The sequence below is a fragment of the Watersipora subatra genome, chromosome 4 (assembly GCF_963576615.1).
Source record: "Watersipora subatra chromosome 4, tzWatSuba1.1, whole genome shotgun sequence".
NCBI classification, from domain to species: domain Eukaryota; kingdom Metazoa; phylum Bryozoa; class Gymnolaemata; order Cheilostomatida; family Watersiporidae; genus Watersipora; species Watersipora subatra.
This window is the reverse complement of record NC_088711.1, coordinates 24956695-24976328: the sequence shown is the minus strand read 5'-3', so window position 1 is coordinate 24976328 and position 19634 is coordinate 24956695. Positions and strand designations below refer to the sequence as shown.

The 19634-nt window shown below is 37.5% G+C and overlaps 2 protein-coding genes across 2 annotated transcripts; one reads left to right on the top strand and one right to left on the bottom strand.

Moving 5' to 3' along the window:
* The first annotated feature begins 3991 nt into the window (after positions 1-3991).
* LOC137393638 (actin-like) lies at positions 3992-12628 on the top strand. Its single transcript, XM_068080278.1, has 13 exons — positions 3992-4102; positions 4457-4835; positions 4956-5063; positions 5349-5540; positions 5648-5767; positions 5992-6176; positions 7878-7885; positions 9961-10132; positions 10582-10960; positions 11082-11189; positions 11431-11622; positions 11730-11849; positions 12050-12628. The coding sequence occupies exons 1-13, from the start codon at positions 4025-4027 to the stop codon at positions 12253-12255; spliced, it is 2247 nt and encodes a 748-aa protein (XP_067936379.1). The 5' UTR covers positions 3992-4024; the 3' UTR covers positions 12256-12628.
* A 5486-nt stretch (positions 12629-18114) lies between these two features.
* Positions 18115-18999, bottom strand: LOC137394086 (uncharacterized). The gene has a single exon (XM_068080804.1). It carries the CDS (start codon positions 18997-18999, stop codon positions 18115-18117), a length of 885 nt encoding a protein of 294 aa, XP_067936905.1.
* Between the last annotated feature and the right edge of the window lie 635 nt (positions 19000-19634).

Genomic DNA, 19634 nt, shown 5'->3' with positions numbered 1-19634 from the left:
GCCATTTATACTGCAAACACCAGTTATACTGCACCACCAGTTATACTGCAAACACCAGTTATACTGCACCACCAGTTATACTGCAAACACCAGTTATACTGCACCACCAGTTATACTGCAAACACCAGCTCAAAAGTAGCCTCTACAGGTTTCAAATACTATAGCAAGAGATTGTTTTCGAATTCATGAGGTATAGGCATATCATTTACATAAATATGTTGCGAACATTTAAAATTAACAATTCAAAATTTTTTATTTTGTTTCAATTGATTCAATTTAGTTTCTTCGCTATGTTTTTTAATTATATTATACCATTTCCTTTTTTTGTCTAACGTCATTAACCGTCTTTGTTTGACAATAATTTGTCCTGATCATATAGCATTTCCTCTGCGCTCCAATCAGTTAGAAGAATGATACTGAAATCAAAAGCAGTGTTCAGATGTTAGAAAATGTTTCTCTTTTCAACAGTGAGAAAATAGCTAGTTGAGACTCTCTGCTGTCACTGACCAGCCAGTCACCAATGGACATGTACTTGGTGACTCGCTGCTGTCACTGACCAGCCAGTCACCAATGGACATGTACTTGGTGACTCGCTGCTGTCACTGACCAGCCAGTCACCAATGGACATGTACTTGGTGACTCGCTGCTGTCACTGACCAGCCAGTCACCAATGGACATGTACTTGGTGACTCGCTGCTGTCACTGACCAGCCAGTCACCAATGGACATGTACTTGGTGACTCGCTGCTGTCACTGACCAGCCAGTCACCAATGGACATGTACTTGGTGATAAGCAGTAAAGAGGAGACGAGATAAAAACTGACCGTGTACTGCCTACCAGCGAACTTGTTCATAACAAACGAAAAATTCTATCAAAAAAATGATGTGGAGTATTGATATATTTTTCTCCCCATATGGCTGAATCATCTGAAAAGAGAGTAGAAACATTTTTGTTAGCCTCTGTAGCCTTAATCACTTCATATATATCATTTGCTGCCATATTGTCTGCCTCCAAGTAGGCATGCTGAGTATATAAACTAAAACTTCTGCTTAAAGGAATGTATGTGTTCACACCAGTTTTGTTTTCATGACTTATAATAACAAGCAGTTATCATACTGCCCTAACATTCTCTACTGCAGAGATACAGCTTTCTGGGAGTTATGAGTGGAATAGACAAAACTAAACCATTTGAACAAATATGAGGATTCAATTTAAGTCTGTTTAAAGTCAATCATTACATGTTTGTGAAGTTTGAAATTTGGAGTTTAAAATGGAAGATGACCAGCCTTTCTACGAGTGTAAAGTATTTTGAGTGAACACACTGCAGCCTTTTACAAACATCTCTCTGGCCGGCTCGCTAGCCTGTATATTATACGACGGCATGTCAAGACATTAATGAATCTCCTGTTTTAAATAAACAGTATTCCTTCATATGCAAGATAGCCTTACAATTGTAACTTGAAAGGTTAACTCCAAATGTGTTATCTTTCAATCTAAGTGTTATTACAAGTTAGTCGCAGTTATGCAATTATGTAATTTCCTATTCACACATATGGCAATAAGCTTTAGTTGAGATGACCAAATGGTATAACCAAATACCAATTTTGATGTCATTTTTATCTGGAAGTAGTTAGTGGTGTTAGTCAAACTCACTAATAATTTATAATGAAATGTTTGTTTCTTTTAGAGGTGAGTGTATTGCAGGGCTATAATAGCAGTTCAGTGCTAGCACACTTAGTAAAATATGCAAACTTCAACATATATGGTAGCAAGGGTTGCGTATAACTCTCTGTTATGTATCCATATATGACCACAATGGTTGCGTATAACTCTCTGTTATGTATCCATATATGACCACAATGGTTGCGTGTAACTTATTGGTACCTTATAAGGCCATTGTTTATGATTGTTTATCCAGCCGTTGACTAGGCTAGTGACAAACCATGACGCAATGGCTCAGCCCATTGCTAGTATTGATTAGTAGGCAATCAATAGACCTTACAGCAATCACTGTTTGAAAACTACAATAGCTGGCCAATTGCTTTGAAAACTTTAATTGTAAAATTTTATGTACATTTATATATTATGACGTTTATTCATTATACCACTAGACTTCTCTATTCTATGATAGTACCCGTGCATTCATTATACCACTAGACTTCTCTATTCTATGATAGTACCCGTGCATTCATTATACCACTAGACTTCTCTATTCTATGATAGTACCCGTGCATTCATTATACCGCTAGACTTCTCTATTCTATGATAGTACCCGTGCATTCATTACACCACTAGACTTCTCTATTCTATGATAGTACCCGTGCAATCATTATACCGCTAAACTTCTCTATTCTATGATAGTACCCGTGCAATGCTAGTTGTATTTAGCTAGTTAATAAAATGCAACTCAATAAACTAACTTCTTCATCCTTCAGAAATTTTTTAATCAGATTTTTTACATATAATTACTCATTACTTTTTAATAACGTTGAACAGTATATTATAAGGCTCATTATAAAAATGTTTAACAAATGGTTGCTGGCATAAGAGTTTACCCAGAATTTAGCTGTGAAACTTATCAATAGCATGATCACTTCTGACAGGGTTGTCTTCGCTAGCATCTCTATTACTTACCTTTGCAAAAACAACTGTATTATAATTGCTAGCAAGTTGAAATACTGCTGAATTGTTTACTGAATAGATAGATATCTCGGAAATATGAATTCAGGCTATTGAAAGTGCGACCTTATGAACTCAGGCTATTATGGACGCAACATATAAAAGTTAATACTTACAAGAGGCTAAGGTCAGGAATAGGTATGTATAGTATACTGTGATTGGCTCACGTATAAAGTTTCTGAAGTTACCCCTGTTACAGATCTGAGAAGTTATAGTAGAGAGCCACAGACATAGACATAGATATGTTATACTAAACTTTAAAAGATTATGGTTGACAGACAGAGTGGTGGTATGTTCAGAGTACTAGAGTATTAGAGTTGAGCTACTACCTGAGAGCAACTGACAACCAGCTTGTCATACTTCTACTGGACCGTTAGCCAATCTAACCAGAGGTTTTATATCTATATGTCTTTCTGTCATAAACCATCAAAGAATAGAACACATATTATTATCATTATTATTATGTGTCAAGTGATAGTTTACCATTTAGAAATTTTGTTATCTGGACTAATGTATAAATTTTAATTTGCTAATTTGGAAGCAATCATTGAACAAGCTGCTAACAGTTTGACCTCTATTGTAAACATCTAACACCAGTGTGGTATATAGTAACTGAAGATACTCATTTGATTGCATAACAAGAATCATCTTTCCCTAATCTTTACAGTTTAAAGTACATTCATTCTACTCTTATAATTACTGTATATTACCAAATAATGGCCAAATGATTAGGTGATTTTGAGTGTGACACATGCGCTTGCGAAAGGGTGATTAACACTGGCTCAGAAACATTGCTTACATTGATAAGACAACGTACTGTTACAATCAATATGGTCAACAGTAATGTGATTGGTCCAGTGCTTGCATCACTGCGTGTCACTGATGCTATGATGCAGCCAAGCTAAATGGCACCTTGGCAGGACATTCAATGATTGAAACTCAACTAACTCCTTATAAGGTAGCGAATAAGATAAGACTATTAATAGTTCAGGCTGGTGTATATAAATAGGGAAGCAGCTCTACTGCAGAACAGAACACAGCTAAGCAGAGTTGGGAACAACATACCAAAAGAATAACAATATTAAACAAGACTTCAATATTTAATTTTATTATTTTGTGTCTAACAGAACCTGAATAAAAAGGTAAGAAATTATAGCATATACAACCATTATTTTTTGGTATATCTAAATATTGTTCAATTGGTTTACGTTGTTATATACATATTATAAATATTCACTATTGGCCTATTAGCTGTAAGGGTTTTCTTACTGGGCTATTGCAGATGGCAGACTTAGATTACGGATCGGATGGAATCAATGGGTTGGTTATCGACAATGGATCCGGGATGGTAAAAGCAGGATTTGCAGGAGAAGACGCTCCTAGAGCCGTATTTCCCTCAATAGTAGGACGACCGAAGCACCAGGTAAATTCAATTTACCTAAAGACATCTCGTGAGATCTCATAGACAACAGCCTAGTTATAGTGACCTCACCTAGGAAGAGCAACAAGTACAAGAATGTGTGCTCATGGACCTGGTTCATCCTGCACCGGTTCTGAAATATCTTTCAACCTCTTTACGATCTGACTAGCTCATGGTATTTACTCAGATTGTATTAGTTTCGTCCACTTTTCAAAAAATTACTTCTAGCTGCAAAAAATATTTTTACTAAATCTCTTGTAGCAAAATAGCAAAGCTTTTTGGCTTTACAAGTCATTTTATTTATATGCATGAATGGTGTGTTAGTCAATCACCTTTAACATGTCTTTTCTTACACAGATTGTCATGGCTGGGATGGGAGCTAAAGACAGCTATGTCGGAGATGAAGCGCAATCCAAAAGAGGAATCCTAACAATGAAATACCCGATAGAACATGGCATCGTCACTAATTGGGACGACATGGAAAAGATTTGGCATCATACATTCTACAATGAGTTGAGGATCGCGCCAGAGGAGCACCCAGTATTGCTAACGGAAGCTCCCCTCAACCCTAAGGCTAACCGAGAAAAGATGACTCAGATTATGTTTGAGACATTCAACACACCTGCGATGTATGTCGCCATTCAAGCTGTCATGTCCTTATACAGCAGTGGCAGAACCACAGGCATTGTATTTGATGCTGGAGATGGGGTATCACACGTTGTGCCCATCTACGAAGGTGAGTTGCATTGACCGCAGTCTATTCACAAAACTAACTACAAACCAAATTAATGTTTGTTCGATTGTCAATCTTTACATAGTTTAAGCCAATCTTATACCTGCTGCCATTTTTACATAGGCTATGCTCTTCCTCATGCCATCAAGAGAGTTGATCTTGCTGGCAGAGATTTGACAGCTTACATGGCGAGGGTGCTTCATGAGAGAGGATATAACTTTACTACTACAGGTAAATATTAAAACTCTATTGTTTTATATACAAAATATTGCATATCAAATAGGCTAGTGGTGAATTCCTGCTATTAACATCTATATCTTTTAGCATTGGAACCTGTGCAAGTTTGAGAAATAATCCATTTTTTTAGAGTTTAGTGTTTTCCAAAGATGTTTCAAGCCTTCTAAAGTGCAATAAAGTTATGCTGCATTTTAACTGAGTAAAATTCAAAAGGTTTTTTATATTATGGACCAATTATTACCTGTTTAAAATATTTAAAGAGTCATGTTGTGTTTTCAGCTGAGATGGAAATAGTGAGAGACATGAAGGAAAAACTCTGTTACACAGCTCTAGACTTTGAACAGGAAATGATAGCCTCTAGTACTTCGTCATCTACTGAGAAATCTTATGAGCTTCCGGATGGTTCCGTCGTGACAGTAGGCAATGAGAGGTTCAGAGTTCCGGAGTGCATGTTCCAACCAGCTTTTACTGGTAAGTTTTCAGATCATTGGGTTGTGAGCGCATGATATTGTCAGACAAGAGCAAATGCACAGCATTGCAGCGGAACCGTGTCTAGACTGATATGGTTGGTATTACAGGTATGGAGGATGGAGGGATACATGAGATGATCTACAACAGCATAATGGCTTGTGATGTTGACATAAGAAAAGACATGTACAACAGTATCGTACTTTCTGGTGGAAGTACGATGTACCCTGGTAAGTACTCTGTAGATCAACTTATCTTTATATTTATGTTGGCAATCTTAGTGATATTATATATGTTCTAGCTAAATGTACCATGTTGAACATTAGTTGGAGAGAGTTTTTTTACGAATGAGTCGGAGTGAATATTTATGTTGTTAAGTTAACACCTCTGTTAATACATTTCAAAGCATTCTCAAGGATTCTTTTGCAGTCACAATATTGGAAATATTTTTTAGGTTTTGGAGATCGGGTCAACAAGGAAGTGACATCATTATGTCCGTCAACGATGAAAGTGAAAGTGATAGCAGCCCCTGAGAGGAAATATTCAGTGTGGATTGGCGGCTCAATCTTGTCTTCTCTTTCTACCTTCCAGCAAATGTGGATCAGCAAGGCGGAATATGATGAATGTGGACCTGGTATTGTCCACCGCAAGTGTTTCTAACCATCTTCAATCACCTCTAATTCCTACTCGCTGTGAGCAGTTGACTCAAAGTATTATATTGTATATAGTTGACTCACGGGTTTACTCTGTGGATAGGATACACTGTGTTACTAGCATTCTATGGGTACTATTTGTGCATGACACTCAACAGCAAACTTTGTTTTTGAATTATTTGTTAACTTTCAATGTTGCTGTTATATTATTAAATTATATGCATTCAATATTATACATGCATACATGTTATGCATACACACATTACATATAATAATACATGTATTTTTATATACTTTTATATCTGTACACAGTTTCTGAGCATATTTTATCATTCCCAATAGCAGATAGCTCTGTTGTTTAATAAATACTTGTTATCTATCATTATCATCTCCTGTTGTGTTTTCCACAGTTCAATATTGTCTACATTAATCAAGGTATCTCAGATTTCTGGTACCCTAAAAACTATAAAACAAACATATAGGATTAAATACAAGAAATACAAAAATACATGAAATTAAGACCTTTTCCAGCAAATATAATTTAAGCAGCTAAATAAAAAGTCTTGCTCTCTTTTGACAATTCTGTTCAGTGTTTCTCCTTCGACTTATCGCTTCTGTTGTGATAGGCCATCTCAAGAGTTGTGTCCGCTTTGGCACAAAAAAGTGTGCTTCACAAACAAAAAGTCCTTTGTATCTGCCTAACCCCGCCTCCATTTGTCTTGATTTTTTATTGTTTTAGTTGCTATGGTTGTGTCTTAAAGCTCTTCAGGTCCTCCATTAAACTCCTCATTTTTACGGAGTTGCTTGCTCACTCATTTTTCCTTGTTTACTACGGTACTGGATAAAATATGCTTCAAACCCTTTCAACAGTGCATCAAAAGTGCTCCATCTTATTATCTGAACAGAGTTTAGACTGCTTGTGGTATTTTCAATCAACCCAATAAGATAATATAGTGACCCCGACTAACTGTCAATAGTTGTTACCAACTGTGTTTGATTGATTTGTATGCGTGAAGAGTTTTTTTGTATGCTTTTGCATAGCCTCAGTTATGCCTTGATAACTGGCATTGCTAGGAATGGTTAGTCTACCTTTTTCTAAATGTTGACTTTGAATGGCTCAGGTGTGTTTCTACATTTTCTTTCCTTTTCAGACACCGCTGAGACACCGATATATGACTATCTTACTTTTATGTTGGCTTTGAAAGGCTCGCAGGTGTCTCTACAAATAGGATAATATATACATTCACCTAGTAACTGCACACACTTCCATCATATTTCTACAATATTTATTAACAATTAAACTTATATTAATTTTACAATTAGCATTTTGCTAAAGCATCCTAACAAGGCTTGTGCTATTTCCAAAAATATAAAATCATCAATAAAATCCAACGCTTGAGAGCTGGTCAAGGGCTGTTGTTTTATTGTTTAAAGTCTATTGCTTGATGAGTGTTTTCAATCCTTCAATATTATATTATTTAATTATATTTATATTTATTTATATTAATTATTTATATTACTATATTTAATATTACAGAGAGAAAGGAATTAACAATACTTATTACCTTGTTCAATATAGAACTGTGGTGAGAGCTGTTTCTGTCATAGCAAAAAAAACTTGATATTGAATGTTGATTAGAACAAATGCATGGCATATAGTGCACAGTGCACATTACATATTGTGTAGTGCATAATGTATAGCGTGATGTGTTTTCAGTCTAGACAGAAATGTCGAGAGACATGAAAGAATTTAGTCCATAGTGTGTCATGCATAATGTACAGTTTGTAGTGTTTTTCAGCTGAGATGGATAGTTTGCATAGTGTGTGGTGAATCTACTACCCGGTATGTAGCGCTTAGCGTTTAGTGCTTAGGGTGTATTGTGTATCACATAGTGCATAGTTCATAGTGCATTGTGTGTAATGTATTGTATACCATGTCACACAGTTTATACAGTGTATAGTGGGCGCTACCAAATGAACAAGTTGCAGCTTGCTAATAGTCAATAATAATAATATGCCATTATTAAAAGCTATTCAGATACACTAGTTTTACATATGCCTACACTACAAGTAGCAATCCTTTCCTTACCTTATAAGGCAATTGTTTATGATTGGCTATTGTAACAGTTGACTAGACTAGTGAAAAACAATGATGCAATAACTCAGCCCACTGCTAGTATTCATTCAACACAAGTACGCTTGATAAACTATAAGAGTTGGGGACAGTTCACTTAAAAACTTCATTTAGAATTCTAATTTATTAAACAATGCATAAATATTCATTGTCTACATTTTATTGACTAGACTCGAAATACAACAGAATGTTACACTTGATAGAATGCTGTGAGAACTTTAATTGATGGATGTAATAGATAGAGAAAGCACCCATTTAGACTTCATCAATTTCCTAAAAAAATCTTATTAAATTCTCTTTTTTAATGCTAATTATATGTGACTAATTGTTGAGATGTGAACTCAGCAACTTCTTCATTCTCTAAAAATGTTTGATTCAAATTGTTTATCAGTAATTACACACAACTCTGCAGTAAGGTTGAACAAGGATGTATTGCTTATCATAAAAATGTTTGACAAATGGTTGCTGGCATAAGAATTTAGCTATTCTGGGTGTTATTTATACACAGAATACTATCATTATTCTTGGACATACTCTATTGGTTACAAAGAAGATGGACTGAGATTTCTACTATAAAAGGCAATAGAGTCATCTAACCCAATGATGACAGATATTTATCTCAAATGTGAAGTTTACAAATGAAAAGAAATATACATACCCCTGCACTATATTTATAAAATTATAAGCGTTTTTAAAACTTTAGATTAATTACATGTTAAATTTAAATTAGGCTTCAAACAGTGAGACGCCAAAATTATTTTAAGAGTTAGCTATACTTCTGATAGACAGCAGATGGGAGCTTTCATGTCTAGTTTTCTTCCTGTAAACACTCTCTTAAATCAAATAATCTATTGTCATAGACCAAGCAGCACTCTATTTCATGAAAATCACAGCCTCGCCGTTAGAAGAATTCTAAATTAACAACTTAGCCCTTGAACAAACTACTAATCATTTCAACACTATCATAAGCTCCTATCATCAGTGTGGTATATAGTAACAGAGGCTACTCACTGCTTGTACAACAGAAATAATCTTTCCCTAATATTAACAGTTTAAAGAAACCTCTTCCATTCCTACAGCTACTGTATATTACCAAATAATGGTTGAATGATTAGGTGATTTTGAGTGTGACACATGCGCTTATGAAAGAGTGATTAATACTGGCTCAGAAACATTGCTTACATTGATAAGACAACGTACTGTTACAATCAATATGGTCAACAGTAATGTGATTGGTCCAGTGCTTGCATCACTGCGTGTCACTGATGCTATGATGCAGCCAAGCTAAGAGGCACCTCGCCAGGACATTCAAGGATTGCAACTTTACTAACTCCTTATAAGGTAGCGAATAAGATAAGACTATTAATAGTTCAGACTGGTGCATATAAATAGGGCCGCAGTTTTACTGAAGAACAGAACACAGCTAAGCAGAGTTGGGAACAACATACCAAAAGAATAACATTATTACAAAGGACTTCAACAATTTGTTTTATTATTTTGTGTCTAACAGAACCTGAATAAAAAGGTAAGAAATTATAGCATTTACAACCATTATTTTTTTTGCTATATCTAAATATTGTTCAATTGGTTTACGTTGTTATATACATATTATAAATATTCACTATTGGCCTATTAGCTGTAAGGATTTTCTTACTCTGCTGTTGCAGATGGCAGACTTAGATTACGGATCGGATGGAATCAATGGGTTGGTTATCGACAATGGATCCGGGATGGTAAAAGCAGGATTTGCAGGAGAAGACGCTCCTAGAGCAGTATTTCCATCAATAGTAGGACGACCAAAGCACCAGGTACATTCAACTTACCTGAAGACATCTCGTGAGATCTCATAGACATAGATAGCAGTCTGGTTATAATGACCTCACCTAGGAACAGCAACAATGTGTTTAGAGAATACATAGTGGAGCTCCTTTTACCGATGCGCAACTACCTGATGAACCTTTTATTATACAAGTAGATAAAATGTGTCAAGTACAAGAATATGTGCTCATGGACCTGGTTCATCCTGTACCGGTTCTGAAATATCTTTTAACCTCTTAACGATCTGACTAGCTCATGGTATTCACTCAGATTGTATTAATTTCGTCCACTTGTCAGAAAACGCCTTTGTTGCATAGAAATATTTTTATTAAATCTTTTATAGCAAATTAGCAGAGCTTTTTGGCTTTACAAGTCATTTTATTTATATGCATGAATGGTGTGTTAGTCAATCACCTTTAACATGTCTTTTCTTACACAGATTGTCATGGCTGGGATGGGAGCTAAAGACAGCTATGTCGGAGATGAAGCGCAATCTAAAAGAGGAATCCTAACAATGAAATACCCGATAGAACATGGCATCGTCACTAATTGGGACGACATGGAAAAGATTTGGCATCACACATTCTACAATGAGTTGAGGATCGCGCCAGAGGAGCACCCAGTATTGCTGACGGAAGCTCCCCTCAACCCTAAGGCTAACCGAGAAAAGATGACTCAGATTATGTTTGAGACATTCAACACACCTGCGATGTATGTCGCCATTCAAGCTGTCATGTCCTTATACAGCAGTGGCAGGACCACAGGCATTGTATTTGATGCTGGAGATGGGGTATCGCACGTCGTGCCCATTTACGAAGGTGAGTTACATTGACTGCAGTCTATTCACAGAAACTAACTACAAACCAAATTAATTTTTGTTTGTTTGTCAATCCTTACATAGTTTAAGTCATTCTTATACCTGCTGCCATCTTTAAATAGGCTATGCTCTTCCTCATGCCATCAAGAGAGTTGATCTTGCTGGGAGAGATCTGACAGCTTACATGGCGAGGGTGCTTCATGAGAGGGGATATAACTTTACTACTACAGGTAAATATTATAACTCTATTGTTTTTATATACAAAATATTGCATATCAAGTAGTTAGTGGTGAATTCCTGCTATTAACATCTATATCTTTTAGCATTGGAACCTGTGCAAGTTTGAGAAATAATCCATTTTTTTAGAGTTTAGTGTTTTTCAAAGATGTGATTAAAATTCAAAAGGTTTTTTATATTATTGATGAATTATTACCTGTTTAAAATATTTAAAGAGTCATGTTGTGTTTTCAGCTGAGATGGAAATAGTGAGAGACATGAAGGAAAAACTCTGTTACACAGCTCTAGACTTTGAACAGGAAATGACAGCCTCTAGTACTTCCTCATCTACTGAGAAATCTTATGAGCTTCCGGATGGTTCCGTCGTGACAGTAGGCAATGAGAGGTTCAGAGTTCCGGAGTGCATGTTCCAACCAGCTTTTACTGGTAAGTTTTCAGATCATTGGGTTGTAAGTGCATAACATTGTCAGACAAGATTAAATGCACAACATTGCAGTGGAACCGTGTCTGGACTGATATGGTTGGTATTACAGGTATGGAGGATGGAGGGATACATGAGATGATCTACAACAGTATAATGGCTTGTGATGTTGACATAAGAAAAGACATGTACAACAGTATCGTACTTTCTGGTGGAAGTACGATGTACCCTGGTAAGTACACTGTAGATCAGCTTACCTTTATATTTATGTTGGCAATCTTAGTGATACTATATATGTTCTAGCTAAATGTACCATGTTGAACATTAATTGGAGAGAGTGATCATTTTTATGTTGTTTAACTGACACAAACAATAAATTTGAAACATTCTCATGAATTCTTCTAGAGTCACAATATACGAACTATTTTTTAGGTTTTGGCGATCGGGTCACCAAGGAAGTGACATCATTATGTCCGTCAACGATGAAAGTGAAAGTGATAGCGGCCCCTGAGAGGAAATATTCAGTGTGGATTGGAGGCTCAATCTTGTCTTCTCTTTCTACCTTTCAGCAAATGTGGATCAGCAAGGCGGAATATGATGAATGTGGACCTGGTATTGTCCACCGCAAGTGTTTCTAACCATCTTCAATCACCTCTAATTCCTACTCGCTGTGAGCAGTTGACTCAAAGTATTATATTGTATATAGTTGACTCACGGGTTTACTCTGTGGATAGGATACACTGTGTTACTAGCATTCTATGGGTACTATTTGTGCATAACACTCAACAGCAAACTTTATGTTCTTGGAATTATTCGTTAACTTTCAATGTTGCTGTTATACTGTTAAATTATACATATTCAATATTATATATGCATACATGTTATGCATACACACATTACATATAATAATACATGTCTTTTTATATACTTTTATATCTGTACACAGTTTTTGAGCATATTTTATCATTCCCAATAGCAGATAGCTCTGTTGTTTAATAAATACTTGTTATCTATCGCTATCATCTCCTGTTGTGTTTTCCACTGTTCAATATTGTTTACATCAACCAAATTATCTCAAATTTCTGGTAGCCTAAAAACTATAAAACAAACATACAGGATTAGATACAAGAAATACAAAAATACATAAAATGAAGACCTTCTCCAGCAAAAAAAAATTTAAGCAGCCAAATAAAAGTTTTGCTCACTTTTGACAATTCGGTTCAGCGTTTCTCCTTCGACTTATCGCTTCCGTTGTAGCCATTTCAAGAGTTGTGTCCACTTTGGCACAAAAAAGTGTGCATCCCAAACAAAACAAAAAGTCCTTTGTATCTGCCTAACCCCGCCTCTTTTTGTCTTGATTTTTTATTGTTTTGGTTGCTAAGATTGTGTCTTAAGGCTCCTCAGGTCCTCCATTAAACCCATCAGTTTTACTGAGTTGCTTGCTCACTCATTCTTCCTTGTTTACTTTACCACGGTACTGGATAAAATATGCTTCAAGACTCTTTCAAAAGTGCATCAACTGTGCTCCATTTTATTAGCTGAACAGAGTTCAGACTGCTTGTGGTATTTTCAATCAACCCAATAAGATAATATAGTGACCTCAAATAACTATCAATAGTTACCAAATGTGTTCCCAATAAGATAATATAGTAAACCCGACTAATTATCAATAGTTAACAACCGTGTTCCCAATAAGATAATATAGTGACCACAAATAACCATCAATAGCTACCAACTTTGTTCGATTGATTTGTATGGGTGAAGAGTTTTTGGTATGCTTTTGCATAGCCTCAGTTATGTCTTGATAACTTGCACTGCTAGGAATGGATATTCCACTTTTTTCTACATTCTCTTTTTTTCAGACACCGCTGAGACACTGATATATGACTATTTTACTTTTATGTTGGCTTTAAAAGGCTCGCAGGTGTCTCTACAAATAGGATAATATATACATTCAGTTAGTAACTGCACACACTTCCATCATATTTCTACAATTTTTATTAATCATAAAATTTATATTAATTTTACCATTAGTATTTTGCTAAAACATTCTAACAAGGCTTGTGCTGTTTGTAAAAATATAAAATCATCAATAAAATCCAACGCTTTAGAGCTGGTCAAGGGCTGTTGTTTTATGGTTTAAAAACGTTTGCTTGATGAGTGTTTTCAATCCTTCAATATTATATCATTTAATTATTATTAATATTATTATATTTAATATCACAGAGAGTAAAAAATTAACAATACTTAATATCTTGTTTAATATAGAACTGTAGTGAGAGCTGTTTCTGTCATAGCAAAAATAACATGGTATTGCATGTTGATTAGAACCAATGCATGGCATATAGTGCATAGTGCACATTACATATTTTGTAGTGCATAATATATAGCGTGATGTGTTCTCAGCCTAGACAGAAATGGCAAAAGCCATGAAAGAATTTAGTCCATAGTGTTTCATGCATATTGTACAGTTTGTAGTGTTTTTCAGCTGAGATGGATAGTTTGCATAGTTTGTATTGAATAATATGTAGCGCTTAGTGTGGAGTGCTTAGTGTGTATTGTGTATCACATAATGCATTGTGCGTAGTTTATAATGCATTGTGTGTAATGTATTGTATATCATGTAATATATACAGTGGAGAGTATGCGTTACCAAATGAACATGTAGCAGCTTGCTAATAGCCCATAATAACTTGCCAATACTAAAAGCTATTTAGGTACACTAATTTTACAGATGCTTACACTGCAAGTAGCAATCCTTTCCTTACTTTATAAGGTAATTGTTTATGATTGGCTATTCTAACAGTTGACTAGACTAGTGACAAACAATGATGCAATAGCTCAGCCCGCTGCTAGTATTCATTCAACACAAGTACGCTTGATAAACTATAGGAGTTGGGGACAGTTCACTTGAAAACTTTATTTAGAATTCTAATTTATTAAACAATACATAATTATAACACATATAATAATAAATTTAATTATAGCAATACAATGAATAATTCATTGTCTGCATTTTATTGACTAGAGTCCACATACAACAGAAAGTTACACTTGATAAAATGCTTTGAGAACTTAAACTGATGGATGTAATAGATAAACAAAACATCTATTTAGATTCCATCAATTTCCTAAAAAATATCTCGTAAAATCTCCTCTAATGCTTGTGGTATTGTTGGTAGGTGTTTCTGATAACGTAAGAGTTTAGTAATAGTAAGCGTGATGCGATCCATGCGGTAGGTGACAGGAAACTGTTTATTGACGGGAAACACAAAGTGGGACAGACAAGGTATGCGAATATAATATTGATACAATAGTGGGAAGATAACTCTAAAGTACATAATACAACATCTCTCTTTCTCCGACAAACATGAGCATTGAAAGCGTAGCATTTACCTAAAGACATATTGATTGGGAAATGATTGTCACATTAATATTAACAAGAGTGCAGCGACCTACAAAGGTTACAGAACCTCGAGTGCTAGAGTCTGAACCAGGGGGCTGACACCACGCTGTTGGATTCATAGGTCGAGCTTCACAGGCTGCCTAACCGTACGACCAGACCTCGATATATAGTGCCCCTTTGGACTGTTTGGTGGCGGTTTAACATCGTCAGCTATATTTTCGATCAGTCGTATGTCAATTCGGTTACGACGAATTGAAGTTCCACCTGAGTTTTGGAGAAGATAGGACCGAGGAGCATTTGGGACAGCTGCTGCTACTACAGCTTTACGGTTTAAATCTGGAACAAAGACCTGTTGTCCAGGGTCAAGCAGTGGCAGTTCTCTGGCGCGGTGTCGGTTGTCATAGGAGATCTTGCTTTTCTTTCTCTGGTCCTCCTCCTGAGCACGAATGCTTTGGAGGTTAGGCTTAGAGGCCTCCAGCGTGCCGGGAAGTGCTGGTACAGTCGTTCGGAGTTGTCGGCCCATAAGCAACTCTGCAGGAGATAATCCATTCTCAATGGGTGATGAACGATATGCCAGCAATGCAAGATAAGGGTCGGTCTATTTTTTCAGCATGGACTTTATGGTTTGAACGGCTCTCTCGGCTGCGCCGTTCGATTGCGTGTGTTTTGGCGAACTAGTGATGTGTTTAAAACCATAGTCGGTGACAAATTTTTGAAATTCTATCGAAGAGTACTGCGGCCCTTTATCTGAAACCAGTAGCTCAGGAATTCCGTGACATGCAAAGATGCTTTTCATGTGACCAATGGTCTCCAGGCTGTTGAGCTCTTTCAGCATAGCGACCTCGACATAACGAGAATAATAATCAACTAGCAATAGATACCAACAGTCTTTAAAATAAAATAGGTCACTACCAACACGCTCCCATGGGCGAGACGGGAACTCTGATCTCATCAGTGGCTCTGGAGGAACTCGGGCTAATTTTCGACACGATTCACATGAGCGTACCATTTCCGCAATTTGTTGCGACATACCGGGCCACCAAATTGACTTCCTTGCTCGATCTCTGCACTTAGTAATGCCTAGGTGGCTTTGGTGAACATTCTGTAGCACTTCGAGATGGTCAGCGAGCGGAATGATTATTCGATCGTCGAAAACGAGTACTCCATGAATTATGGTTATTCTAGAGCGATTCTCAAAGAAAGGATGTACTAATGAGTCATTGGACGTCATATACGCAGGCCACGACGTATTAACAAAGTGGTGAATTTTTGCCAATACCTCATCATTTTTCTGTGACTCTATGAGTTTGCCGAGTCTCTCATTGGAGGCGGAGTAAAGCAGAGTACTGCGAGCATGATTCTCTACTTCCTCCAAGAATGCTATGTCCTCCACAGTAGGAACGGCCTTTGAATGGGAAAGTGCATCAGCAACAATATTTTGCTTCCCAGGAATGTGTTCCATCCGGTACCGGAAGCGTAACATGCGCATGCCAAATCGTTGAATGCGAGCAGGCATTTTGCTGAGTTCTGTGTCACTAAATAAAGAGACGAGCGGTTTGTGATCGGTTTGAATACTAACAGTCATGCCTATAATGTAATTTCTGAACTTTTCGCATGCCCATACAATGGCGAGGGCTTCCTGTTCAATCGTGGCATATCGTTGCTCAGTGTCGGTGAGTGCTCGTGACGCAGCGTAAACTAAACGAAGCGTACCATCGGGTTGTACTGGTAGTAATGCAGCACCAATGCCATTCCTACATGCATCTGACTGGATGATAGTTTTGCGAGTTGGGTTGTACACCGCCAGCTCTACAGATTGGGACAGCTCATTTTTGATGTTGGTGAAGGCTTTAGCTTGCCGATCTCCCCAGTACCACGGACAGTTTTTGCAGAGCAAGTCCCTGAGCGGTGTACTGAGATCACCTAGACGCATAGTGAACTTACTGAGTTGGTTGGCCATGCCAAGGAAACTCCGCACGTCACTCACATTTTTCGGTGTCGCAAAATCTCGGATGCCCTGGATGGCGTCGGGGTTAGGTTTAACGCCATTGGAGCTTATTACGTGGCCTAAAAATTTGATGCTCCGACAGGCAAACTGACATTTGGATTCATTTAGTGTCATACCGGCTCGTACCATTCGATCTAACACGACACGGACTCTATTATCGTGTTCTTGTTGGTCGTTTCCCCATATACACACATCATCCATGTGGAAAATTAATCCCTCAAGGCCATCCAGTACGCTTGAAATAATCTTTGAGTAAGTCTCAGGGCTAGACGACAACCCAAACGGTAACCGGTTAAAATCGAAACGGCCAAATGGAGTGAGGAATGTTGTCAGCATTCTGGCTTCAGGGGTCAACGGAGTTTGGTAGAATCCTGAATTCGCATCTAGCTTGGTAAACAGTTTACCAGTGCCTAGCTTTGCCAGGCTCGATTCAACATGGGCCATTGGATAAATCTCCCTTTTGACATCTCTGTTTAGCTTAGTATAGTCAACACAAATACGGACACAGGAGTTCGGCTTCGGCGCAACTACCATCGGAGAGCACCAGTCACTGGGTTTATCGACTGGGAAAATTACATTTTCCTTAACCATCGTATCAAGTTCTGACTTGACGTGGTCGAGCAACGGATAAGGTACAGTTCTTGGCGTGTTTATGGCGTACGGTCGACAACCTGCCCGCAGCGTGATATCAGCCTCCTGCTTCATACAGCCTAGACCCTGAAACAGCTTAGGAAATTCACATTTAAAACGGTTAATAGTATGCACATGATCGACATTACAACTGACTTTTACCAGACCTAACTCAATGCATGCATTTCTACTTAGCAACGCTTTTGCCTGGTTGACTACATATAGACGTTCATAGTGTTCAGCATTATTTACGCACAATCTAGCTGAAAAATAACCTAACACAGGTACTCTACTATTTCCAGGGCCTACTAAAATCTTGTCATTTGGTTTTAAACTTTGACCAGAACACAAGCTACTAGGTATAACAGAAACGTCAGCACCAGTGTCAAGTTTAAACTTCACGGACACAGGTTTGGACTCTGGCTCACCCATGTGCACATCAATACTTTTCATCTATGGGTTACTGTAATTTTGGTTATCCTGGACTTCACCTAGGAATACCCTCTCTATCTCTGCCTCTACCTCATCGACAGACGTACGGCTGTTGGAATCTGGCTTAGGCTTACCGGCTGACATCAAGCATACTTTCGAAAAATGTCCTATTTTCGAGCATTTCCGGCAAACAGCACGCAGAGCAGGACAGCTTCCTCTCGAATGCTGGTAATACCCACAGTTTCTACACGGTTGATGTTGCCCTTGGCGCTGATAGCCAGAGGCTGGGGGCAGTCGATGGCTATTGCGACTTGGCTCACGTCTCTGATGATTATCGCTATGGATAGCGTCGACAGAGGTGTTATCCTCACCGCGACTCAACAACTTCATCTGACGTTCAACTTTCTCAGCTTGCCTCGCCATGGCAACTGCCTTCTCCTCAGTAAGCAGGTCCTGCTCCATTTTTTGCATTTCTCTGCTAACATCCTTGTCCGCAATTCCCACTACGATCCGATCTCTAATCTGTTCTGATCTACGATCTCCAAAGTCGCATCTATCCGCCATGTGGTTTATTGCACGAATAAATTCTTCAACAGACTCACCGAGAAGCTGGTCACGTCTGAAGAATGTTGCTCTCTCAAATATAACGTACTCCCTTGGGGAAAAGTATTTGTCGAAACCTTCTTTCACCTTTGTGTAATTTTGTTTGTCTTCTGTAGACAGTCCCAGGCAATTGAAAATTGTCTCACTTTTAGATCCCATTGTATATAGCAAACTATCGATCTGCAGCTGATTTTCTTGCTTATCTAGCTGTGACAGGCTACGAAATCTACCCCACCTGGTGGACCACTCAGCCCACTTCTCTGGTACAAAGTCAAATTCTGCCGGTGGGTTAAACTTTGCCATATTTAGCGTCGATTGAAAGAAGATTAGACCAAAAACTTTCTAGCAAAGAATTAACATAAATGTTCTCACGATGTAATATTAGTACTGGTCATCATGTGGTATTGTCGGTAGGTGTTTCTGATAACGTAAGAGTTTAGTAACAGTAAGCGTGATGCGATCCATGCGGTAGGTGACAGGAAACTGTTTATTGACAGGAAACACAAAGTGGGACAGACAAGGTATGCGAATATAATATTGATACAATAGTGGGAAGATAACTCTAAAGTACATAATACAACAATGCTAGTTACATGTGGTAGATACTAGTTGTTGAGATGTGAACTCAGCGACTTCTTCATTCTCTAGAAAGGTTCTGTTCAAATTGTTTATAAGTAACTACACACAACTCTCAAGTAAGATTGAACAGTCTATAATTACAATAATTGAATAATTACAATGCTCATTATAAAAATGTTTAACAAATGGTTGCTGGCATAAGATTTTTTCCGGTGTTTAACTATTCACCTTTCACTAGCATGATCACTTCTGACAGGGTTGTCTTTGCTAGCATCTCTATTACTTACATTTGCAATAACAACAGTATTATATTCTCTAGCAAGTTCAAATACTGCTAATGGGGTGTTGACTTGAACTCC